General features: G+C 59.8%; 2 protein-coding genes, 1 long non-coding RNA gene and 1 pseudogene across 17 annotated transcripts in view; 1 reads left to right on the top strand and 3 right to left on the bottom strand.

Annotated features, from left to right (window-relative positions):
- LOC118888526 overlaps positions 1–12,197 on the bottom strand; it is a 130,800-nt gene extending 118,603 nt beyond the window's left edge. For 2 of the 8 annotated variants that reach the window (XR_005018311.1, XR_005018312.1), the window contains exons 1-5: positions 11,126–12,191; positions 10,357–10,512; positions 9,560–9,805; positions 7,315–9,268; positions 5,719–5,796 (exon numbers count right to left, since the gene is read on the bottom strand). This is a non-coding gene — a long non-coding RNA (uncharacterized LOC118888526). Of the gene's footprint in view, positions 1–5,718; positions 5,797–7,314; positions 9,353–9,559; positions 9,806–10,356; positions 10,513–11,125 lie in introns of all 8 variants that reach the window. The other 6 variants (XR_005018316.1, XR_005018317.1, XR_005018315.1 and 3 more) reach the window with 6 other exon arrangements.
- Positions 12,198–12,788: 591 nt separating this feature from the next.
- EOLA2 (endothelium and lymphocyte associated ASCH domain 2) lies at positions 12,789–18,867 on the top strand. 8 transcript variants are annotated; one of them, XM_036839677.1, is made up of 5 exons: positions 12,789–12,933; positions 13,803–13,874; positions 14,886–14,980; positions 16,145–16,425; positions 17,241–18,727. In XM_036839677.1, exons 4-5 carry the CDS (start codon positions 16,173–16,175, stop codon positions 17,462–17,464), a joined length of 477 nt encoding a protein of 158 aa, XP_036695572.1. In that variant the 5' UTR covers positions 12,789–12,933; positions 13,803–13,874; positions 14,886–14,980; positions 16,145–16,172; the 3' UTR covers positions 17,465–18,727. The 8 variants fall into 8 exon arrangements, 7 of the variants coding, with proteins under 7 accessions (XP_036695572.1, XP_036695573.1, XP_036695574.1 ...); XM_036839679.1 differs by having other exon boundaries at positions 12,792–12,937; XR_005018310.1 differs by lacking the exons at positions 12,789–12,933; positions 14,886–14,980 and adding exons at positions 12,998–13,164; positions 18,746–18,867 and having other exon boundaries at positions 17,241–18,051.
- On the bottom strand, positions 18,724–20,233 carry LOC118888393 (annotated as a pseudogene).
- A 3,889-nt stretch (positions 20,234–24,122) lies between these two features.
- LOC118888391 (melanoma-associated antigen 10-like) lies at positions 24,123–25,064 on the bottom strand. The gene is given in 1 exon segment (XM_036839343.1): positions 24,123–25,064. A coding segment is annotated over 1 exon segment (942 nt).
- Positions 25,065–25,296: the final 232 nt, after the last annotated feature.

The following is a 25,296-nucleotide window of genomic DNA, read 5'->3' as shown; positions in this document are numbered from 1 at the left end:
AAGAGGTGAAATGGTCAAAGCAGTGAGGCTGAGCCCCTTGCCTTGGAGATGTGTAGCAAAGGGACTTGGCCAAGAACACACGCAGGGCCCAGGGACGGCCCTGCACTCCAGGAGCATAACTCAGGGCAGCAGCCAACAGCCTGGGCACCAGGCTCGGAGTGTCCATCCTGTGTCCCCGCCCTGCTTGGTGGCCACACAGACCCTGGGTTGGCTGAACCTGTGTTTGAATCCCAACTCTCCCTGGGCCAACTGGGAGAGCTCAGCCGAGTCCCTTGGCGTCTGCGCTCTCGGTTTCCTCATCTGCCCGGTGGGTCTAACAGCACCGGTCTTGTCAGGCTGATTCCAGGACTGAAGGAGATGAGATGTCGGTGGCACCTTGGCCCCAACTCCTCTGCCTGGGCTCTTCTTCCTCACCGCCTCTGATCTCCTGTCCTCCCAACCGAAAGCTCGCCTCTCGGGAGTGGACTCCTATATCACCACCTTCCAAACCCTGCCCACTCCTCGGTGCACAGCTCAGAGCCCGCCTCCCTCTGGAGCCTTCCTCATCTGCCAGGGAGATTCATCCCGGACTCTCCTGAGGCCTCACAGCACTTCAGATGGTTCTGTGGAGAGGGTCTGGTCCTGCCTGCAATGAGATTACTGACACACCCGCCTCGATGACCCACCTCGCACATGCTGACCCCTGGGGCAGGGCCGATCTCATCACCTGCTGAGTCCAGAGCAGCACAACAGCGTGTCGTGGTGGCAAGCCTATGAGCGCCGCGTGGCGATAAACAGAACGGTTCATTGCCATCATCTGTCAGCATCTAGTCAGTGTCTCCTCGGGCAGAGGCAGGCTCTGGGGACAGCACCAAGGTGACCTGGGTGGGACCCTTATCCTCAGAGGGATTGCAGTCTAGCTGGGGTAACAGGGCACACACACACACATAAAACAGAAACCGCCCAAGGTAACCCTGCACAAAAAGAGTACAATAGACAGGGTTCTGGAAGGTTGTAGAGAAGGAATGGTCCTGAAGCCAGCCTCAGAGGCTTCAGGCGGAGACAGAAAGTGAGGAGGGAGGGCATCTGCCGTGAGTGAGCAGCGTGGAGGGCTGGGGACCGGGAGAGTCAGGCTGCGGGAGTGGACAGCGCGGCCACTACCAAGGACGCAGGAGAGGGCCGCTGTGAGGAAGGCCACGTTAGGGTCACAGCCTCGTGAAGTGTACAGAGCGATGGCTGAGCCCGGGCCCACTGAGGGCTCGTCGTCACCCCACGAGTTGAGGACTATTTTTATTGTCCTCATTTGACAGATGGGCAAGCTGAGGCCAGAGAGGTGCAGGCACTTAAAAGCCAAGCTTTGGGAGCCAGGGGTTGCCCTGGGCAAAGCTGTGTTTTAGGAAGCCTGGTTATGCTACAGGGGAGGCTGGGGTGACAGGGGGCCGGAGAGGGATTAGAAATCTGTTTCTGTCATGTGAGCAAAGGCCCCAGCTTTAAGAGAGCTCAGGAAACACCAGAACAGGATGATCTTCCAGAAACTTTTCCTCCTTAAGGATTCTATCTGCGGCTCCTCTACTCCTCACTGCTTCTTTTGTAACGGGGGTAAGGGTGGGAAACCGAGTGGGAGAGGGGTGACGGGGAAAAGAGATTCTTGTGCTTTGTAAAAGGTGTCTGAGGAAGGCTCAGGCACAGACCCTCCAGAGGTAACCGTGGTGAACTGAATGTTCTGGGGAAGAGTCCACAGCCCCAGCCTCACCATGCCTGGCCAGAAGTTATGCCTCCCTCCTCGGAGATTCCAGAACCTATGAGCTACACCTTTCTTAAGGCCCCTTGTGCTTTCCACCTGTCTGTGGCTTGTCAGCAAGTTCCCTGTCTTCTCCATCTTTGTAGACCCAATGCCTGGCGCCAAGGAGGTGCTCACACACCAGAGAGTGAGGGGATCAAGGAAGGAAGGAAGGAAGGAAGGAAGGAATGAGGGTGACCGATGGCCGCTGACAGAGCTATTGATGGACCAGTCACCAGACGGTCAGCTTCTGGAGGAGGGGAAGTTGGGCACACCCCCTCTTTGTTTCCCACCCGCCTGATGCTAAAGAAGCCCATTGACAAGCCCTTGGAACACACATCTACTAGACTGTTCGCCTCACCAACTGAGCACAAAAAGAACACCTCTGTGTTTGGATCCAGCCTCCCTGGCATTCAGTCTCCCCTTGCTTCCTCAGATGGTGCACATGCCACCTCTGCCCCCATGGGAAAGCTTTCATCCTTCTTAACGAAGGGCTCGGGCAAAGCCACAAAGAACATTCTGGTCTTCTGCCATATTCCACATAGGACATGTGACATTTAAACACACTGGCTACTCTAGCAGTTGAGCTTTTGTCTCCTTGCTAAAGTGGGTTCCCCACCTTAGCCATGACCTTACTGAATTGAAACAAAGACTGACAAACAAAGCTCTATAGTCTGGTAAAGCAGCTGGTCTACTGGACACACACAGGAGGAGCCCCAGCAAGGAGTGCAGAAGACAGAGCAGTCTACCAACACTGAACCTGGGGCACTCAACTCAGCACTGGATAGAAAGGATGGAGGCCATTTACGTGAAAGCTTCTTTCTAAGTGCCACGTCATTAAGATTATCAAGAAAGCACATGGATGCCAGACACACCGACAGCTGTCCACAATTGTAAACCTTCACTTAGACCTAGAGCGTGGAGACAGGCCTCGGCCAGGGTCTGAAAGCAGGTCACTTGTTTCTGCCAGAAGTTCCCTTAGACAAGTGTCAAAATGAGACTTCCTTATGATCCAGACTGCAACCAAACCAAAGTGCAACTCTTCTTAACAAAGTGCAACAGCTTCTTAACCCAAATTGTGCTCTTTACAAAATATTTTACAGATGCTTCCGTCACTCAAAGTTGGGAAACAAATACATTCTGTCTCCTTCATCCTTCTCCTCCATCCTAGGTCAGTTTCCACATCTGTATAATTGAGAATTCTGCCCTCAACAGAAACCACTCATTCTACACAAATTTTCAATTTGTAATATAATCAGAGTATCAGTAAGTAAAGAACTCAGAATCAAAGGATGTGAAAGATCAAAGGCATTCTGTGATCAGAGCCTTGCTTTACAAAATGCTATCCATGGACCAACCACTTAGGCATCAACTGGGATCTGCTAAGAAGTGCAGAATCTCAGGTCCACGCCAGAACTTCTGAATCAGAAGCCACATTTGGCAAGATCACCGAGGGATTTGAAAGCACACTGAAGTTTGAGATCTAGATCACTGGGTTTCAAACTCGGTTCTGTGGACTGCTTCATGGGCCTCTAAGAGGAGTGGGCCAGGAAGAGATTGGGAAGAAGAAGGGCTATGGGGAGCAGGCCTTACTTCAGCTGAGCAGCCTGCCTCTTATCTCTTTGGGAGGTTGAACCCCCAGCCAGACTAAGATATCCCATGGGCACAAAGGTTGGAGAATCACTATTCTAGACCAATCATCTCATTTTCTACATGGCACAGCTGAGATCTTCCAAAGAGCATAAAGGAATTTTACCAAGACACATCATAGTCCCTTGAACACTGTTAGAGAACTCTGAAATTTACCAAGCCTGGGAATCAAGAAAAATCTTCATAGTCATTGTTGCCGGAATAACCTCTAACCTGCAAAAGTAGAAGCAAAGACAGACCCCGAGCCCCAGTGGAAGAGGACATGACGTCCAAGGCTGTGCCCTGGAAAAGCCCTGTGACATTAGTGGCATTTTGTGCCACCTGGTTTTCAGGAGAGGAGAGAGACACACAGAGATAGTAAGTGCCAAGGCTACACAGGAAAAGAAGAGCTGACATCCAAACCCAGGTCCCCAGGCCCCAAAGCCCAGGCTCTGGATCGCATCATTCGCATCGTGAGCACACACTGGCAGCCCCTCTGTGTGCCCCATGCACTGGCCCAGCCTATGAGCTACATGGACACACATCCACTCAAAAAAGGGGGCAATCCATCCTCACGGACCCATGGGATACAAACAATGGGCTCCCTTGCCAGTGCCTGGGCTCCCGGCATACACCCTACACACGGAAAATGCAAACTCAGTTGCTATATCTTCATGGTAACAAGCACTAAGAATCTGTTTTAATATACATTGTTATGTATCTAACATCTCTATGCCTTGGGAAAGGTAGAAAGATCAAGAAGGCAGAAATGGTCAGAGGAGGAAAAGGAGAAGAAATACTTTACAATGTACTGACATATTAGTTTCAGCACCTCGTTTTTATATTCATACTCCCCAAGCACTGCATAGAGCTTTCTGCCATGGAAGCTCTTATTACCGACCATCTTTAATTAAAACTGAAGTTGCAAAAAAAAGCAAACAACCCAATCAAAAAATGGCCAGAAGACCTGAATAGACATTTCTCCAAAGAAATACAGATGGCCAACGGGCACATGAAAAGATGCTCAATGTCGCTAATTATTAGAGAAATACAAATCAAAACTACAATGAGGTATCACCTCACAAAGGTCAGAATGGCCATCATGAAAAAATCTGCAAACAATAAACGCTAGAGAGGGTGTGGAGAAAAGGGAACCCTCCTACACTGTTAGTGGGAATGTAAATTGCTGCAGCCACTATGGAGAACAGGAACAGTATGGAGGGTTTCTTAAAAAACTAAAAATAGAACTACCATATGATCCAGCAATCCCACTCTTGAGTATACATCTGGAAAAGACAAAAACTCTATTTTGAAAAGATACATGCACTCCAATGTTCATTGCAGCACTATTTACAAAACCCAAGATATGGAAGCAACCTAAATGTCCATCGACAGATGAATGGATAAAGAAGATGTGGTATATATACACAATGGACTACTACTCAGCCATGAGAAAATAATGAAATAATACCATTTGCAGCAACATGAATGGACCTAGAGATTATCATACTAAGTGAAGTAAGTCAGAGAAAGACAAATATTCTAAGATATCACTTAAAAGATGATACAAATGAAATTATTTACAAAACAGAAACAGACTCACAGACATAGAGAACAAACTTACAGTTACCAAAAGGGAAAAGCGGGGGGAGGGATAAATTAGGAGCTTGGGATTAACAGATACACACTACTATGTATAAACTATATAAGCAAAGCCCTACTGTATAGCATAGGGGACTATATTCATTATCTTGTAATAAACTACAATAGAAAAGACTCTGAAAAAGAATAGTTGCTGTACACCAGAAACTAACACATTGTAAATCAACTATACTTCAAAAAAAAGGTGAAGTTGGAAGAGCTGGCCAGCAGATGGCACAATGAGCAAGCAGCACATTGCTAGCGTCAAACCCTAGTGTCATTTCAGCCACAAAGCTGGCCCCTTTCCCAAAGCCTCCTCAGAGTATCATCTGGGAACATTCTAGTTGGGCGATGCAACACACCAAGGCCACCCTCCCACATCGTCTTGTCTTCAACGCCCACCCTCCTCCTTCAAATGCAGTAGGTCCAGAGGCGGTAAGCAGGGGGCCCACACGGCTACTTCCTCCTGGCACTGGAGGCTGCCACAGTTCAGGCCATCGGTGAGCTGCTCTGGGCAAACCCGCACCACGTCTTCTTTCTCTGGGTCATCAGCAGCAGCCACTCCGCTCAGCCTGGGCAACTCTGGGTGCCACATGGGACAAATCAACCTTCTGGTGCAGACCAGGAGAATCTGGACCCAATGCCTGCACCCCCACCCAAGCAATAACCCTCAGAACATAAAGACCTACCGTCATCTCTCTAATCTTCTTTCTGAAGTCAGGAACAAGAATTGGAAAGCTCATCACAAGCCGGGAGAAGGAGGCGGCCTGCAGAGAAAGGCGCACGTGTACCGATCGGCAAGGACAGGCACCCGCACACGGAGCGACTCCTTACTCACCCGTGTGCCCCTCTTCTCTAACTGCTGCCTGGCCTGGGAGGCACACAAAGGTTTGTCAGATCACTGACGAGGCAAATGAGTGAATCGATGAATTCTTCTCAGGGAAAGAAACAATGGTTTGCCTTTAAAACTGCAAGTGAGGGCATTGATCTACTGTACCCAGGGCACAGGCCTGACTCCTTAGGGTGGCCTCTGAGTCGAACCCAGTCTGGTTTCCCAGCCTCCTCTCCCATGAACTGGTTCCACACGCACCTGGTCTCAGTCCCCTGAATGTGCCTGGCCCTTCCAGGGGTCCCGTCCCCCATCTCCCAGCTAAGGAGACCCTTCTCACTTCAAGAGCCAGCCCGGACGGCCCTCCTCTCTGAAGTCCTCCGCAGCCCCTTGCTCTGAGTCAGGGGCTCCCCGCTCTTCACGTTCCCCTCCTTCTGCCTCGTTTCAGACTCTGTGCTTTACAGGTCTGCCTGGAAGATGCCCCTCCCCCACCAGCCCTGAGTAACACAAGGGGGAGTGGACACCCGTGTCCCTGCACAGTCGAGGACCCTCTCACAGGACGGACGTCTGCGGACTTAAGTGGGCTTTGCCTTATGACGTCTGGCATCCAGATCTGCCCTCTCCCATCAAGCTGCGCTGACACCGATGCTGCTAACAGATGGCCAGTTAGCCAACGCCCTGGAAGCACGTCCCCTGCCCAACCCAGCGGTCGTCTGATGCACAAGAAGCCAAAGCACCTCCCACCAGGCCGGCCGCAGGGCAGAGCAAGGTGCTGCCCGGGCCAAGGCAGCTGGCGCCCTGTGTGGGCACGCAGCCACCCCTCGGGCACCAATTCTGGGTGCTGGTTCTCCCGGTCAGTCGATGTGGATCGCAAGGCCTCGGGCACTGCGAGGGCCTGACCACTGGGGCCCACTGCGGGGACCTCTAATGCCCGTCCGTGCTCTGCAGCTCCCCGACGGGCTGGCAGAAACTGTCGGGTCGACATCGCAGGTTGGAGGGACACCCTGCCCAACCCTGCTTGCTCCCTGTCCCCTTAGTGGGTGTGAGTCCCCAGCCAGCCTTTGGCACTAACTCTCTCCCGGGATCAGCTTCCCGAGGGACGCAACCCGAGCCGGCCGGCCCTGGAGTGGTCCAAGGAGCTGGTGATGACATGGGGTCTTGGCACGGGATTGTCATCACCCGCCCCACTGGCAATGAGGACCCCACCCCGGGGATGGCTGGTGTGCGGACAGCCCCGGGCACAAGGCCACAGCCCAGCTGCTGGAACTTTCATGCTAGAACTTTCGCTGGGCTGGCAGGGGGAGAGGAATTTCCTGGCAGGTGAGAAGATCCAGGCGTGCGGAACGTGGGGGGCACAGGGGGAGGTGACTTCTTTGCTTTGCCGACCACAGGGGATGAGCAGCTTAGGGTGAAGAGCAAAGTGAGAAAAAAGGGGGCCTCAGGGTCTCCCCAGTACCTTACAAAGGAGCCCCCATCTCAGGCAGCGGACAATCGTCCAACCCAGGATTCGAGAGAAGTGGCTGAAGCTCAAAGACGCTGACTGTTCAACCGAGGCACGTCTGTCCCACCAGCATCGGAAGCCCACTTGGGAAAACCTGCACCCTTGACACGAGGACCAGGGAGACTGGGAGGAAGCCCCAGAAGACCGGGACTCCCCAGATGTCGCTGACCTTCTGAGCCTGCGGCAGTGGCCCACCCCTCCCCCTAAAGAGCTGGTGTCCCCGCCTCACCCCCGAGGGAGCAAACATGACCCGAGTCCTTCCCCACAGGTGCCCTCCGTCCCAGGAGACAGGGTAGCCAGCCGCCCCAATTTGCTGTGGGACGTGAAGCGCTACAAGCAGCAGCGCGCAGGAAAAATGGGGCGAGGTGGTCAGCCTACTGCCAGGCCCCCAAGCAGAGCGAAGTCACCTCACAACACAGGCCGGGCGCGCCAGGCCTGGTGAGGGAGGAAAGGGATGACCCCCTGCCCTCCCCCGCCGCCCAGGGACTGCAGCAGAGGTCGTGGGGCGCCACTGAGCGGCCAGAAACCAGGGGCTCTGACGATGGCCGCCACTGACCAGGAGGCCCGACCCACCGAGCGGGGCAGGTGGTCAGTACAACACGGCTTCCCGGGGGCTCGATGGATGGGCAACCGACCAAGATACAGTCTAAAACGGACACTCAAAAGAGCAAGGACGGGCGGCAGGAGGCCGAGGGCAGCCGCCCCAGCGAACAAGTCATGATCCCTCGCCCAGGTCCTGGCCCCTGAGCCAGTTCTCAGACGTGGAACCACGGACCAGGGACGTGGCGGGTCCCCAGGGGGAAGGACGCTGTAACACCACTGCAAGCAGGCACTCGTATGACCCCCCCAGCCCCTCCCAAAGGGACCTCGGGCTCCGCGCTGGGCGAGACCCAACACCGGGAAGCGGGACAACCAGACAGCTGGAGGCTGTTGGACACCGGGCCCAGCTTGACCCTGATGTGGGAGACGCAATAAACTCTGTCTCTGCGGCTGCTTCAGGAGGACCCCTGGGCTGGGGTTTCTGAGCAGAGGCTGTCACTGGTCCAAGGTACGCAGGGCCGTTCCCGAGGATCTGTCAGTTGGTCTTGAGCAGGGAGAGGCTGCGATCCACTATCCTCCAGAACCAGGTGCAGGGCTTAGTGAGATGCCTGCCGAGGAATCCTTCAGAACCTGGGGTAACACTTAACGTGAGTGAGAAGATGTAAGGCCCAATGGTAACCCTGCACGCACTCCAGCGAGTAAAGGAGAAACGTGTAGAAAAAGAGCAGGGGAGACACGCCCCACTCGTGAACTCGTGAACCTTCTTGCCTCCAGGTGATGCCTTATGGGCGTCCCTTGCTCCTGACTCTTCACATCCTCTCTGCACTCTGTAAAGTCGCCACAGAGAGCACACAGATACTCAAGAGGCGGCTGAACGGGCCCTACACGCAGAGCCCATCAGTCCTGTCATCCGAGCCCTGTAACCCCGGTTACGGGATGGCAACACTCGCTCCAGACCCCCACCCCCGCACCCAGGCCCCACTCCTGAATCTCTCAAACAAGTAAGCTGGACCCATTCACTGGGCCATGGCCTGATGTCGGGAAGGCCCCCTCCAGCTGCGGAGGGGGCCTGGGGCCCGGGTCGTTGCTGATCCGCCCAGAGACTGAGGACGCTAAAGAGGACGTAGACCCGAGGGCTCAGGAGTGCCGCAGACGTGGAGCCGAGCATCTCCCGCCCCCAGCCAAAGGTGACGTAACGGTCTGTAACGCGAAGGCAAGTGGCGGCATCGCCAGAAGCGCACAGAAGTCCCCCTGTGCTGTGCCACGCTCCCTGCGCAGGCACCACCCCGAGCAGTGGCGGCAAAGTGGCTGCTCACGTCTGCGGGTCCCCTGTGTGCAGCTGCTTCCCGAGGTCCTGCAGCGCCAGTCACTAAGACAGAGTCAGAAATACCCGCGGTTCTCAGGCTGGACCCCTCGATCTGGGCCGTGTGGAGAGGGGCACGGCCAACAGGAGCTGCCCAGGGGACAGAGGGGAAGCCGGGGGCAGGGGAGCACGTCTTAGAAACAGGCCAGATGTGGGGCGGCAGGAGGTAAACCGGGAGCTGGGGCAGAGAAAACAAGGCCGCCGGCCGTCTTCCTGCAGCTGCACGGCTGCCCCGGGGCTTGTCCTGCATGAGTCCAGGGCATGGAACTAAAGCCAGGCGGTGACCGAGTGACTTACCCAGTCAAGAAGGAGCCCTTTCTCACGGGCAGAGCGCTGGACGCCAGGGCACCGTCTCCTCGGGGACCACTAGCCCCAGGGGGCGGGCCTGGGAGTGGACGGCAGCCCCCAGCGGGAGGGCCGGCGGGACACGCCCTGACGTCTGGGGCTCTTCCTCAGGTCGGAGAGGGTGTAGGCGGATGCGGAGTCCAAAGCTGGCCTTCAAAGAGAGGAGGAGACCAGCCCCCAAGGGGCAGGAGGAGGCATCTGAAACACAAACAACCAGGGCGGGATTAGTACCCGGACCCCGAAAGGAGCTCCCACAACTCGGCACAAAAAGGACACGCAGCTCAGCGGAAAGATGGGCAAAAGGCGCTTCAGAGAGGAAACCAGCCCTACCAAGGAGGACACTAGGGAAACTGAGACTTCGGGTCGAGCCCGTCCCCCACCGGTGGTGCCCCAAAACGTGCGGCAGGAGCAACCTGGAACCCTCTCCGGGCCTCAAAGACGCAGTTGGGGTGGGGGGCTGGAGGGGCCCAGGCCACCGGGGACGAGAAGGGGACGCAGCCGCAAAGGCGGGTGCCCAGATGGGTCGCAGGGCCAGTGAGGTCTGCTGGGGCCACGGGCAGGGGGCCAGAAAGGGAAGTGGACTCAGACCAGGTGCCCTGGGCTCCGAGAGGGGGCGATGTCCTGGGGGCACCGTCCCCCAAAGAGCAGTGGCGCCAACGACAAGGGCTTCCTGAAAGGAAGATGGGGGGGTGCCTCGCGGGGACAGAAGCGCGTCTGGGGAGGAAGCAGAGCTGGAGGAGGAGACTCACTCCTGTGATGTGGGGTGCAGTCACAGGGGCTGGGAGGGAGCAGGAGCCCCGAGCCGGAGCCGCGGAAGGCGGGAGCGGCCAGGCTGGAGGCCAAGGCTGACACCCAGATGAGCAGAGGGAAAGGAGAGCAGGCCCGTTCCTGCCAGGACGTTGTTCCTGCAGGGGGTGGGAAGCGGCAGGTGGAGAAAACGTCACTGGGAAGTCAGAAATCAGATGGTTTTAAGGCTCGGCGCTGACTTACTTGTACTGAAGATCAAGGCTGAGTTGCAAAGGGGCCCCTCTCACGGGGGCAGCCAAACACCACCCCACGCCCACCTGCAACACGGCCAGGCCATTCCTCCTGGGCCCGCCCATCCGGCAGTGAACAGGCCTGGCAGCCACTACCCCGGACCTCCCTCCCCGCCCCGGGGACCTGGGGCTCCCCGCCTCTCAGCACACACGGGAGGGTCAGAGAAGGGAGTCCTTATGTAGCGCCGTCACAGCTGTCCCCCAACCGGCAGCCACCTATCACGCGCCTCTAGCTCGCTGGGCAACTTCTAGTTCTTCAAAAACGGGGTTCGGGAGGAACACCCACCACTCACGGGACCCTCCCTCATGATCTGAAAGCACGATGACGACGCTCCGGGGTGTCTGGACGCAGCCGGTAACCACTCTTGGGGCGAGGAGCCGAGGAGGGGACACCGGCACGGAGGGACTTGGAGCTGCTGGTCGCTCAGGTCCCCCGCAGCCCCGAGGCCCCGAATCCACGAAGGCACCCTCCGCTCCTCACCTCGGGGCCGGCACTCCTGTTCCCTCGGGCTTCTGCAAGGAGAGAGGAGGCCAGCCCGCTGGAAGAGAAAGCAGTGCTCCGTTGAGCCAACGTTCCCTCGGCAGCAGCTGTGTCAGGCGCCCGGCTTACAGGAACGAGTAAGACCCTGTCCTTGTCTTCCCAGGACTCCTGGAGAGCAGCTCCAGCCCGGGAAGAAGAGCCCAGCGAAGGAAGGCAGCAGGAAGGTACAGGGCGCTGCCAGAACCCCAGACGCTCGCGGCGGGCGGAGAAGGGGACGTTACAGTTGTGCCTGGAAGGAGGACAGGAGCTTGCCAGCGCAAGAGGAACCAGGGGTCCAGGAGCGGGAACCGCACGTGGCAAGGTGTAGAGACCCGCAGAGTGCGTGCCCGCAGCGTGCAGGGACAGCACAGGCACCCAGGGTGTTGGGCGACAAGGACGGAGAGCCGGGGCCACTCGAAGGCCCTCCCAGGGCACCAAGGAGGTGTTGGGGCTTAAACAGGAGAGGGCTCGGCAGGGTTTTCAGTCCGGGGTTGACGAGGACAGATGTGCGGTGTGACACGGAACCGATGGCCTGTGGGGCACCCACTGGAGGAGGAGCGACAGGAGGCGTCCCGGCCGGTGGGGAGACTCAGGTGACAGCACCGGCCCTAGGTCATGAGGCCTGAAGTCAGCCAGTAGCAGTGGGGACAGAAAGAGGAGCATTTATTCTGATCAGGCACTTGGGAGGCAGGGACACAGGACTTGATCACCAAGGAAATGGGAGGGAGGGCGGCGGTAAGGAACGCGAGGAGGAGCAGAGCCAGGTGGGAGACACTGAGTGGGCTGAGGCCCCGCCCCCCCCCCACCACCACTGGGAGGAAGAGGACAGGAAACAGCTCTGAAGGGGAAGTTGGCTTTGTTTGGGACATGCCAGGTCCCAGGGGCAACAGGAAGCCGAGTGAGAAATTTTCTTCTCACCTCAGAAAAGGCCAGATAAAGACTGTCCCTCAGGACTCGGCCAGCAGCAGTCCCAGGGTGGCTTGGAGGGGAGCTGGCCTGGGCATTCAGCCCAGAGGTGCGAGACTCAGCCCAGAGGCCCCGCCCCCTCCCCCTCCCCCTCCCTCCTCCTCCCCTCCCTCCCCCGTCCCCCTGCCCTCCCCCTCCCCTTCCTCCCCCGTCCCCCTGCCCTCCCCCGCCCCTTCCCCCCCCGCCCCCCCGCCCTCCCCCCCGGCCCCCCCCCTCCGGCTCCCTGTCCCCTGGGGTCCATTCTGAGGCTCGGATTCGGTCACTAAGGACCCTGGGTCGCTGCCACTTTGACCCTTGCCGACTGTTGCGGCGCGGACTGGACGCCTAAGGTAAGGGACTCAAAAGGGCACCGTCTGGCCTCCTCCACTGAGCTGGCCTCGCCCACCCTCCATGGGTTCCCAGGGGCCCAAGCTCCATCCCTGTCAGCTCCGCCCCCGCCCCGCACCTGCCCGGCTTTTCCCCAGCTCCGCCCCACTCCTCCCCAGCTCTGCCTCCTCCTCCAGAAGCTCCTCCTCACCCAGCTCTTTCCCACACGTCAGCCCCAGATACTCCTCCCCCAGTTCCTCCCACCTGCGCCCTGCCCCTCCCCCAGCTCCTCCCCAGCTATTCGCCACAGCCCCGCCCCTTCTCTTCCGACCCGCTCCCCCGCCCACTTCCTGGTCCTCCTCCAGGTGCCGCTCCACGCTCCACGCCGCCGGTCTCGAGCCTCCGAGCGGCCCGGCCTTCCGCGCGCCGCCGCACGGCCTGGCGGCTCCTACTCTGTCTCCTAGCGGCCGGGGCCTGCGTCTAATGCGCGATTGTTCGTAAGTGCGTGTCTACGTACCTGCGTGCCTGCGTGCGTGCGTACGTGTGTACGTACATGCGTTCACCCCGGAAATAAGGGGCGTCAGCGCTTGTGGACGCGGCCACGTGTCACCGGTCCCGGTTTCCCGAGGCGGACGACCGTCCTACCCGGTGGCCGCAGCCGGGCCGTCCCAGTGCGCCCGCGACTCGCCCCGCCCGCAAGGAGCCAGGACCCGCCGCGCTCGCGGACGGTACCTCCGGGCGGGAGTTTCCCGGGCTCTGCGTCGGGGCGCGCGCGCGGGGCGGCCAAGGCCGCACCTTCCTGTCCCCTCCACCGCCACCGTCCCCGCCCGCCATCCTTCCACGTGTGTGTCCCGCGATGCGCGTTGGGCCACACGCACCCGCCGCCCGCAGTCCCGCCCTCCCGCCTCCCGCGGGCACCCCCCACCCGCCTCCCTGCCCTGCGGGGCTCAGCCGCTTGTCCGCGGCTCCCCTCCCGCTGGGGCCCACCCAGGAGTCCATTGAGGGGCAAGGACTGTGGGGCTCCCCAGATCCTTCCCGCGTGGCAGTGTGAGGGGAGGTGTCGTTTTCCCCTGTTGGATGCGGGAGCTGCTGGGCTGTAAGATCACCGTCACTCCTGTGGGATGGGCTTCTGTGCTGCGGGCTGAGGCATCGTGGGGTCCCCGGCCCAGCCGGGCGGGGACAGGGTCGTTGCCTTGATGAGCAGAACCAACCCTGAGGGAGCCGGCACGTGTGCTTCTCATCGTTTGGGCCCTCCTGGGTCCTGGTGGTCTCCGGTCCCTGCCGAGGAGAAGACCGTTGTGGTTCCTTGGCCAGCACTGCTGTGTGGCTGATGACTTTTCTCCTTGTCCCTCTGGTCCTCGTGCAGGTGAAGACGCCGAGACAAGTGGAAGAGTGTTTTCTCCTCTGGCCGCCAAGCAGGCACCCTCTGCGTCGAGAGGTAGGAGGGCACTCAGCCCCCTTCTTCCCGAGGAATTCTCCCCAGGGATTCCGCCCGCACGGCTCGGGCCCCATGGTTGTGATCTGGTGGCGCCCGTGAGGAAGGGGCTGGCTGAGAAGCTGAGTGGCGGAAACCGCGGGCAAGCCTGGGGTCCGGTCACACACCCCAGTAGGAGCCAGAGAAACGGCCAGGCCCCAGGGACTGGCCAGCCTCCCTCGTAACTAACCCGAACGCAGTGAGGAGGGCGACCCTTTGTCACCCATCGGGTTGGCAGAGGTTAAGCGGGATGATGGTGCTCGGGGGCCCGCCAGTGCGTGAGGGCACGGCAGCCTCGCCCGTGGCTGGCAGAGTGTACACGGGGGAGCCTTTGCGGAAGGCCGTTTGCCGGCGTGTGTCAGCGTCTCGGGATGTGTGCCGTGTGACGCGGGCCTCCTCCGACCCGGGGCTTCAGTTAGCGAGTGTGTGGTCGTGTTGAGTGTCTAGAGGGGCAGAAAGCGCCAAGCAGTCTGTGAGTCCCCCTCGGCAGGGCGAAGAGTCAGTAACCTGTGGGGCAGCCGACGACGGGGTACCGTGTGGGCGGTGCAAATGGGACAGGTGAAGACGTACAGACGTGAAGCAGTGTTCCCGAGGTTTCGTGAGCGGAGAAGTCATCCCCCACCCCCGCGTGGAGAGGTGTCCAGGACAGGGCTGACCCTCTGTGATCGCTTGCCCGGGCAGTCGTGTCAGAGTCCCACAGTCTGGGTGGCTTAAACTACAGAACGTATTGCCTTGTGGTTCTGGAGGCCAGAAGCCCGAGATCTAGGTGCGGCTGATGGTGGCTCTCGTGAGGGCTGTGGAGGGAACCTGTCCCATCCGGCCCCCCCTCACTCCCGGGGCTTTGCTGGCTCTCCTGTGTGCCGGTCTGTCTCTAACTGGCCCCATTTTATGGGGACATCAGTCCTGTTAGAGGAGGGTCGACCCTAATGAGCTCATCTGACCTTGATCGCCTGTGTGAAGACCTTTCCTTTGTAGGTAGGCTCACGCTCTGAGGTACTTGGGGTTGAGATTCCAGCACGTGAATTTCAGGGGCACGGTGTGACCCCTAACACCCTCCAAAGGCTTCTGAGGTAGGAGCACACGCGGAACGTTCCAGGGATGGAAGGAAGGCCTTCATGGCTGCAGGGGGTGAATCCAGGGGCGAGGAGAGCAGGCAGCCAGGGGGAGGAGCCAGATCATGTGGGGCCTCATGGGCCCTGGAGAGAAACGTGGCTCCGCTCTGCTCGGGGAAGGAAAGCCCTGGAAGGTCCTGGGCTGGCTGCCTTTGCGGCCTTGTCCCCCGTCCTCACAGCCACGTGGAAGTGGAGGCTCCGTGCGGTGCCGTGACCTGGCTGACTTTCAGGCCCGCGGCTCCCCTGCTCCTCTGTCCTCAGTGAGCAGGGACCCTCCCCCCGCCCCCCCCCCCCCCCCAGGTACAAGGAAAGCAGGTGAGGACGGGGGTGCGTGGAGTCAGCTCCCCTGGAACCACCCGCTGTCTCTCTATCCCTCGGCGCCTCCTCAGCTGCAGAGCGGGGTGACGGTAACCTCCAGGGTTATTTGAGGATTGAAGTCTATGTTCCCTGGATGGTGCCCGTCCCAGGTCCTGGCGTGGAGACGGAGCGTGCACCAGTGCCAGTAGTTCCTGCCGTCACGTATCCTTTCTCGGGCTCCGGGCCGGGGTGGAAGCAGTGGTGCAGGAAGGGGTGGGAGGAGGGTGGCTCCCAAGGCGCGGGGAAGAGACACCTGGCAGGGCCATGTGACAGCCAGGGCATCCCCAGGGCCGAGCCAAGGTTGGTTGCCAAGGATTTGCACTCAGCAGCCCTGGGGTAAGATGGGGGATCTGCAGAGCATGGGCAGTGGCAGGGCCAGGGAGCTGCGGGGCCGGGGGCAGGGGAGAAGCCAGGCCCAGGACTGTCCCCGTCTGAGCCGGGAGAGGGCCAGAGCCCGGCCACTGGGCTGTGAAGCCAAGGGGCCCTCCCTGCCTCCTCTCTGCCGCCCGGGGCCCAGTGCCCTCTGTCGTGGAATTGCCCACACGCCTCTCTCTCGCCGTCCGGGCCTCCCTTGTGAGCTCCCTGCGGACTCCATCTGATGGACAGATCCCCCCGGTCGGCACCCCCTGTCAGCTGACGGCACGGAGACGGATGGAAGGGGCTGGCGCCCGGGGGGCCCCCGGGGCTGAGGTCAGGCCCACGGGTCATGAGCTCGGAGGCCAGCACGCCAGGCTCCTTGACCGTTACGGTTCTGTGTTTCCGCAGCCGCGTGAGGCCCTGGGAGCTCTGGGAGATGAAGTTCGGCTGCCTGTCCTTCCGGCAGCCTCATGCGGGTTTCGTCTTAAATGGGGTGAAGACGCTGGAGACGCGGTGGCGGCCCGTGCTGAGCGGCCACCGGCACCGCACCCTGGCCGTCCACATCGCGCGCAGGGACTGGGAGGACGCGGCCTGGAGGGAGCTGCTGGCCGAGAGGCTGGGGATGAGCCCCGCGCAGATCCAGGCCTTGCTGCGGGACGGGGAGAAGTTCGGCCGCGGAGTGATAGCCGGCAAGTGACGATCGCCTCCCGGGGCTGCCCCCCAGGGTCTCACCCGGGGCTTTGGCATCTCGTTTTCTTTTGAACCGGTCGATGTGGGGTTAGGGTTAGTTTTCCTGAGGCACCTCGCCTTCGGAGGGGCCGGGAAGGTCCCTGGGCTGGGGGTCGGCGGGCCCAGGTCCCCTCCCCGCTACTGTGGGCCTCAGTCCCCCTTTGTGCTCTGAGAGGCAGAGGCGGGTACGGCTCTGCCCGTGGTGCTCGTCTCCGTGTGTGTACGTGTGCGCGCGCACGTGTACACGCGTGTGTGTGCGCGCCGTGGCAGAGCCCGCGGGAGGCAGCACGGCAGCCAGAGCTGCGTGTGAGGGGGACCTGGGGACTCGGGCTGCCCGCCCGGCTTCACGCGCCTGCCTCACCCCCGCTGCCCGCGGCATCCTGAGGAAGTCCCCTAAACCCCCCCAGGGTGGGGGTGGAGGTCCCGCATCAACCACTGGCCCCCGGTGAGTCGCTCAGGGACCTGATTGCCCGCAGGCTCCCCGCAGCGGCGGCCGGGGCCCTCCTGACCTGTACCTGCTGCCTGCAGCGGTCGGGCTGGGAGCAGCCTGGGCCTTGGTGGGGTCGTGGAGCACCAGGCCTCTCCTTTTCATTGCTCTCCCTCCCTCCCTCGGCCTCGCCCCGAATTCCCTGAACCGAGGTTGGCAGGTGGGAAATGCTCAGCCAGAGGTACCCAGTTCACCCCGGGTCCCCTCGACGATGTGGTCTTAGTCTCTAGCGGTCGTGACTTTGAATCACCTTGTTCTCCATCTGTGTGCTTCTGTCTTTGTGCACAGGGCTGGTTGACATTGGGGACACTTGGCTGTGCCCAGAAAACTTAGGTCCCAACGAGGCTGCGGAGCTGGAGAATCAAGCCCTGCTGCCCAGCCTGCGGCAGAAGTACCTGACTGCGCTTGCCAACCCCCGCTGGCTGCTGCGGCCTGTCCCCAGGAGAGGCGGGAAGGACGTCTTCCAGGTGGACATCCCCGAGCACCTGATCCCCTCTGGGCAGGAGGCCTGACCAGACTGGGCTCTCGAGAGGAAGGTGACCGAGAGAGCAGCTCATCGTGCCACCGTCCACTCGCCTTCACGCCCTGGACGTGCACGTCTGGTTCGGTCTGAATCGGCCTGCCCTGGGGAGCGCTGCCCGCTCCGTGCCGTTCACGGAAGCAGACGTGCCCACCTGGTGCAGGGACAGGGCTTGGGACTCTCCTCGTGCGATGCCGCTCTGGGCTCAGCGACAGAGTCTCGAGGACTTTGACCTTTAGGAAAAGATGGCAGTGCCACTCGTTTTGGCCCTACTGATTCTGGGTGGTTGAGAGAAATGTGTTTTGAGAGGACCGGTTAGCGTTTTCCCCTCTTTGTCCTGGTCAGAACTCCCAGATGTTTGGGCCGCGTCTGGGGAACGAACAATGGGGGAAGGCCGGTGGCGGGCCTCGTGCACGCGGGAGAGGACCGCAGGCCCAGAAACAGGGCGCGGTCTGTCCTTGCAGGTGACCCTGGCCCTGTTGTAAAGTGTCCCTTGGCTCACGAAGCGTGCGTGTTAGACGTGCTGCCCGGCCACTTCACGTCCGAAGACAGGCTCCTAGACACAGCTCTGACGGCCAAGTGAGAAGGGCTGGCGCTCACTTTGTGGAAATCTCTTACTTCTCTGTGGGGTTTGGGGTCATTTGTTAGCAAGCTTTCTAGGGGTTGTTACCTCTGAGGGTGCTGGGCTTTCCCCCAGGTGTCGGCTGGAACGGCCCGTCTCTTCTGAGGCAGACGGCAGTGTGCACGCCTCCCTTGGTGGGTGGGGTGGCCCTCCTTTCCGGCGGGCCTCTTTGGGAGGCCCCTGGATGGTGGGCTGGACACATGCTCAGCTGCGGGTCAGAAACTTCTGGCATCATAGGGGGACCCAGGAGGAAGCCCCTTCTGCTTCAGGATGCATGACTAATGGAAGGTGACACCCCTGAGGTCAGGAGCCAGGCTGTGCTGCCTCCTGACTGGCAGGCAAGGCCCAGGGGCCAGCCTGTCCTGGGCCGGCCTCAGCGCTCCCTAGCCACGTCCGTGGCTGAGCGTGGGAAATGCTGCTGCTTCAAATGAAAGGGGACGGCGGGGACCAAAGCCTGCCGGGGGGGGGGGGGGTTTCCAGCCTCGTCGGGCCCGTCCACTGAGATGTGTGAATAGGACAGACAGTTAGAAAGGACACAAGACTCGCAATTCTCGTTCGATTCTTTATTTACTCCTGTGGACTTTGGCTTTTCTTTATTAGAGACAAAAACAGATTCTTGGTTATGAGATGGGGCTTTTCGCGTGTTCCCAGGGGCCTGCGAGCTCAGGGATCGCAGTTGTCCTTGAACTGTTTCTCGGAGGAGCCACCTGCAATCTGAGGAGCCCTCCTGCTCTCATCCACCTCAGGGACCTCGTTCGGGGACAAGGCAGAAAGGGCCGCCGGCAGGAGGGAGGAACAGCCGTTGTCCACAGGCGTCTCCGAGCCATAAGCCGGGTAAACCGTGGGGGCTGGCGGGCAGCTCCCTGGCGTCGTCCCTTCCGGCGGTAGCCGGGGGCACAGAAGTGACATTCCAGGGAGTGCCCTGCCCACTCGGGCCTCCCTGCTCACTGGGGGGGATGGTTTTCCCTGGCCCGTCCCGCCCCACCGCTCGTAGAGCACATGCTAGAGAACAGCGAAGACTGGGTACCGCTGGGCCCCTGAGCACTTGGGGCTTTCTTCTGGGTGGTGGAGTCGTTGGAATGGATTCGTGGGGAGCTTCTCTGGTAGCAGCCACTGGCTTCTTTCTCTTTAGGGCCGTTGCTCTGGTCCCGGGCTGAGCAGTTGCTCCCAGGTTGCCTTTTTCTCTCAATGTTCTCGATGAGCAGAGGCTTGTCTCTCTGAAAGTTGGAGTTGCGGTAGATCGGAAATGAAACGAATCACTTTAGCCATTCTGGGAGAAAATACCCATTCCTTCCCACCCCCGCCCCACGCCGCCCCCCACCCCACCCTGGTCCATCATAATGGTCTTATCTGACTATGGAGAAAAGGTCTCTTTAAGTTCCTGGCAGGTGATTCCGCCCTAGAGTGTGCGCTCCCTAGAGCTCCCCGAGGCGAGCCTCGGTCGAGGAGTTACTGTGGCTACCTGACGTCTCGTGGCCTCTCGAGAGGGTCTGTAGGCACACCTGCAGGTTCTCTCTAAGGGGCTGTGGCTGAATGCCACGGGCTCTACCTTCTCATCTTTCCTTAACTACCTTCTCACGTGAAGTAAGTTATTCTCGGAAATGAAACCCGTTCAGCACGTGGCCCATCTGGCCTCCCCGGAATGTGTTCGAATAACAAGAGAACATGGGCAACGGAAGGGCTTCCTACTTTACCATCAGCCTCTTCTTCCCTGGAGGGCGGCTGGTCATGCGTATTTTGCTGAACCCGTACAGGTTCAGTTTGCGGATGAAAGTCTTCAAGCTGTCCCTGTTGAAAATCCTGTCTGCGCCTCTGCGGCGAAGAACCTCCCTGCGGAAGAGGTCTTGCTCGATGATCACTGTGTCTCCCTCGTCGTTCCAGCGCACAGAGGTGAAGGCGGGATCCTCCACCATCCTCCAGAGCTTTCTTGGGAAGGAGAGCTCAAGAATACTCTCGTTGGCCTCACCGTTGTTTGGGCCCTGTGGTGGTGGGTTGTCTTGGGAGCCAGGATCTGGGCTCTACGGCTTGGTCACCCTGCTTCTCCGAACTCTCCCTTGAGTCCACATTTGGATCCGGGGACGCACGAGAGGGGACCCACGTTGCTGGCTCTGCGTCAGCCGATGGGCCCAGCGTGACTGTACACAGACATCATCGGCGCTACTCTGACTAGCCATGGAGCCAGTCTAGATTGGAGCATTCTCCACCCGAGACCGTATCACTGAACTCTCAGGGCACAGATGCCTTGGACCAGAGTGGGGATGCCCAGTAAATACTGTCCGCCAGGTTCTAGAATCTCGGTAGTGGGGCAAACAGCCACTTAAGTCGCAGTCTTCTTTATTGGTCACGTGATGGCACAAAGGCGGTCTGGAGAGGGAGCCCTGGCCAAGTGTGGGGGAGGGGATGGGGACGGGGTGGGGGATCCCCGGCGTCTGTCTTTTTTTCTAAAAGTCTCGAAAAGTATGGTTCAAGTTCCCGGGAAAGCCTCCCGTCTGCCGCCAGGCACCTTGTTTCAAGGGGCCAGGCCCCGGATGGGTTGAGAAACGTGATCCTGTCCCCACTCCCATCCCTTGATGCTGGCTTCCGATTTGCTCAAGGGCCAGGCCCTGGCGAGGCATAGCTTGGCTGCCACTGAGACCACAGGGATCACGTGGGCCCCTGGCGACTGTCCCTCCCAGAAGATGGGGGTCCCTAGTGGGCTGGCTGGCCTAGCCTGAGCCGGTGCCCACCCCCCCCCATCCCCCTTCCGGCTCTGGTCGCTTGCAGCCGATCCTGCCAGCTGGTCGGTCCCGCTCAGACGGGCCCAAACAAAGAGTCCTGATTTCCTGCCTCCCAGGTCAAGCTGTCCCCAGAGTAGGGCTGTGCGTGACCTCACATTCAACTCGAGTGTTCCCCAAGCACCTCAGACACAGCCCTGCCCATGCCGCAGATGCCGCGTGGGAGGGCATAGCCACGTGCCCTCCGCTGGGCATCGAGCCTCCTTTTGAGCTCTGCCTGCCCCAGACCTCATCCCTGTGCGGATCACAGAGGGATTGTCTTCAGCGTCCATTTCTTCCCGTAGAAGCCCTTCTCGTGGCCCAAGAGTGCTCACTTTTGGAACACCTGCGTGTGTCCTTTTCCCATCGCCTTCCCAGACCGTCGGATCCAGCCTCCCTGGAGGCTGCCTCGAAAGCCCTGTTTCCTTTCCGCAGTGGGGGGGTTTGGCTTCTGCTGCCCCCGATCCTGGCCTCCCACGTCCACCTTGGGTCTCTGTGGGTATTTGCCCTTCGAAGGACTTGATTCGGGGCGTCAGCGTGTAGCCTGTCCCATTGAAAGCGAGCATTTCACTGGTGCGCTCCCAGGCCAGCCCTGCTCTCCTTCCCCACGCCCGCCCCTGCCCCGCCTCCCCCTCCACCCCCGGGGCCCTGTCTCGCTGTTACCTTGAGGACACATAGAATGATTTTCTTTGCTTTCAGCTTAGACGCTTTTGAACGGGCCTAAGTGACACGGACTGACTCCCAAGGAAATTTCCTACTTGCCGACCTAGACGTGACCGGAGGAAGCCCCTGTCCACGTGCATTTGGAAATAGATGAGGGTCTGGGTGTCAGACGCGCCGAGACCCGAATGAGAGTCGTCCGTCTTCACCGCAGGTGGGAGGATAGGATGGTGGGTTTGGCGATGCGCGTTCTCTGGCCGTTGTGGGCGACTTTGTCCTTCATAGCCACTGTGGAGGGGACAGAGTGGCACCTGGGAAAGGCCCGTCTGCGAGGATCCGAGGTCCCTGTCCCAGCTCTGCCACTAAGCAGGGTCATCTGCCCTCTGTGAGCGCCACTGCCCTATTTCTGAAAGGGGAGAGCTAAGAGGGTGTGGAAGAGGACCTCCCGAGGTGCCTTTCAGCCTAAGGACTGGCATCCTGGGTGGAGCTCCCAGGCCTAGATTCGGGCCTGCTCCCTGGTCTTTGTGCTTCTAAAGTGGTTTACAAAGCATTCTTTCAGGTCAGTTCCTCCTGTAGGGACGTGACCTCGGAGGCTGCGAATTTCGGTGGAGGCCGTCGGTGGCTCCTCGGAAGGGGCCCGAAGGCTGGGGCCTCCTTGGGCGGGCCCGCCTGTGTGGCCTTGCCTGCTGCCCCCCTCCTCGGGCCCTCCCTCGCCCCCTGGGTCCCGTAGGAGCTGCCTCCTTCCTGGTCCCCCTCCCTCCCAGGTGCCAGCCAGACCCCGGCAGTGGGTTTGTGTGGCACCGTGGGGGTCTTTCTCAGCCGGGTCTCGGGACCCTTCAGTTGGGCAGGCACAAGCCCTGGTGACGTCCACGGCCTGCCTTTCCCAGCCTCGCCCTGCGGCCCCTGCCCTTGGCTTCCGCGCCCTGATGCCCCCAGCCCAGAGGCCCTCCAGCCGCTCCCCTCCCTCGCTGCCGCCAGGGTCTCGGGGTGTCTGCCAGCGTTCACTTCCCTCCAGTATCTGAGGAGGCTCCTGGAGGGGCCTTGTCCCGGTAGGCACTGGGGCCTTACAGTCAGTCCCAGGCAGTCTCAGTCCCTCCCTGCCCGTGGCTCAGCCATGAGCAGCTCAGCAGGCCGGGCTCCCGTTGGGCAGGAGGGCCCCAGGGCAGGAACAGGGACGGGGCGCCGTCACGCGGGAAGGTGCCGGCACTGGACAGAAACGCCGGCACCTGGCAGTGGCGGATCTCAGCAAACCACAGACCAGCCCCACACTGCCTCTGCTTCTCCTTGGCACCTCCCTTTCTTGCGCCTGCTTTTTGTCAACTGAAAGACACCGTGTAGCACCGAGAAGAGCAAGGAGTCGCCAGTCAGAAGGTCGGCCACGGGCCGGGGGTGGGTGGGAGCAGCGTGGGCTCGAGAGGAATTCAGACCAGGGCTCTGGTCCCCACCCCGTCACTTAGCAGCACGTGACCCTGGGAAGATTCCCAAGCCCCGTGGCCTCAGGTTCTTCACCTGTGAAGCGAGTAGGTGTGACGAGCCGTGTCTTGTAGGGGCTGCAGGGATGCGCGTGAGCTTCGTGAAGCAGCTCACAGGACCTGGCGTCTGTGGGAACGTTGATGATGGGCAGTTATTTCTCATATTGTTTGGATCACAGACCCTTCCCCTCTCTCCTCTGGCCTTTGGTTGGGCGGTTTCTTGTCCCGGTCATGTCAGAGAATATGCAGCTTCATCACCATCACCTCCCACAGAAGGAAGCCCCGCTTCCCAAAGGCCCAAACTGCCCTGGCTCGGGGCATTTACACTCCAGGGCTCGCTCCTGGAGCCCCACCGCCTCGTCCCATGTTGACTTGTTCTGTGGTACTTGGGGGACGTCTCACCACCTTCCTCATGTGACTGCGGCTCCTAGACCATCCCCCTAGGTGTGGGTGTGGGTGTGTCCTGCTTTTCCTAGCATTCCCGCTACTAACACAGGCCCTTCCAGAGAGCAGAGGCTCCGTGGAGGTCTGCCGAATATATAAGCCAGAGAGCAGGGGGCTTACTTACTCAAATCAAGTTTTTCATGCTTTCGTAAATCACCGTGCAAATCCAACTAAACAGAGATAGCTTAGTTTTACAGAATGACAGACAAGAAGGATAAGAAGCAAAAACTCACTACGATTACTTTTATTTTTCTAATTCTTCCCCCATCTATATTACTGCTAAGTACTTTCACATTACCAGAGCAGTTCTGATTCCAATTCCATGTTATCTGCCTCAGGGTCACAAAATGAAATGGGAGATTTCCCAATCTCTTTTACAAAACAGCAGAACTCTTGTTCTTAAACTGGGTAATTATAAACACATTCTAATCAAAGTCATGCACAAAGTTAGACACTGAAGCTTGTTTAGTCTTCCATTAAAACGAATAACATTTGAAAAATTCCTAAAGAAAACAGATGATATTCCATGTCATCATACACAACAGGAACCCAAAGATGCTACACACCATGTTCCCCCCACTCGCAGGGGCCCTCACTACTTGGAAACTCGACCGCTCTCTCTTCAAACTCAGAGTGAAGGACCAACCTCACTTCCTACCAGTGAACTTGGCCTGGAAGGAGCCTGGCTTCTGCTCTGGCTCAGGCCCCCTCTTCCTCATCGCTCACACCCTCTGCACATGTGGGACCCACGGTACTGACCCTGAGCAGATGCTCCAGGACCTGCCACTTGCTGGTCTCCGCGTGGGCCCGGGGACCCCACAGGAACTTGTAGCGGGCGGGGTCGCTGTGGGGCACCTGCCGGTACTCCAGGTAGCCCTCCTGCACCCACACTTTGGTGAGGAGCTCCCTGGGCTCCCCGTAGATGCAGTGCTGCTTCCCTGCATACACCCCTATGATGCTGAGCAATTCCCAGACCTCCTCCTCAGGGGCGGGGTCGCCCTCAGGGGATCAGGCCAGGAGCATCACCAGGAGGCCGGCCTTGGGCATGCTCTGCCCATCGCTCAGCACTGCATCACAGGTGAGGCCCAGGGTGGGGACCAGGACGTAGGTGCGCTCGTGGGGGTCCACCTCCTTCACGTCCACGCCAAACACCAGCTGCATGCACTCGCAAGCTTGGCTGAAGACCATGGGGAACTGGTCCCAGTGGTCTCTGAAGACGATATTCAGCATCTCCGCCTTGGAGGTCAGCTCCTTGGTGCGATACTTGAGGAGCAGGAATGCCACCAGGTCAGCCACCTTCAGTGGTAGTGGGTCTAGGTGCAAGGGATCCGCATCTTCCTGGTCATGCCAGGTGCTCGGCCCCTCCTCGTCTTGGCTGCTGGAGTCATCGTCTTCAGATTGGCTCCACGGAGTGGCGGCCATGGCAGTAGGGGAGGGGCTCTGGGGGGGACTGGGTTCCCCAGCATCAGTCCCCTCCTCCAGGGTGACCTGGAACAGGACAGGGTAAGAGGAGGAGGAGGAGGAGGAGGGCGAGGGGGATGCGGCCTCCTCCCCCGCAGCCCCGAACAGCTGCGCCTCCACCGGGCCCTGGGCCTGGACTGGGGCCTGAAGGTCTGCCTCAGGCTGGCGCAGCTCTCTCATCTCGACCAGGGGCCTGATGACTGGGGTCGGGCCGCCGACGGGAGTCTGGGCAGGGGTGACAGGTGGGGACCACGGACCTGGGGGAGAGAGGGGGTGTGAGCGGCCTCGGCGGAGAAACGCACCCTGGGCAGCTCTGACAAAGGCCACTTACAGGGCTCGTCTGGAAGGGTTCCCTCAGGCATCACAGGGGCGCTCCTCCTGGGCGGCCTGTCTCCTGCCAACCTGAAGAAGG

This window comes from Balaenoptera musculus, chromosome X, assembly GCF_009873245.2.
Source record: "Balaenoptera musculus isolate JJ_BM4_2016_0621 chromosome X, mBalMus1.pri.v3, whole genome shotgun sequence".
Taxonomy (NCBI): Eukaryota; Metazoa; Chordata; class Mammalia; order Artiodactyla; family Balaenopteridae; genus Balaenoptera; species Balaenoptera musculus.
This window is presented reverse-complemented; position numbering and strand designations above follow the sequence as displayed.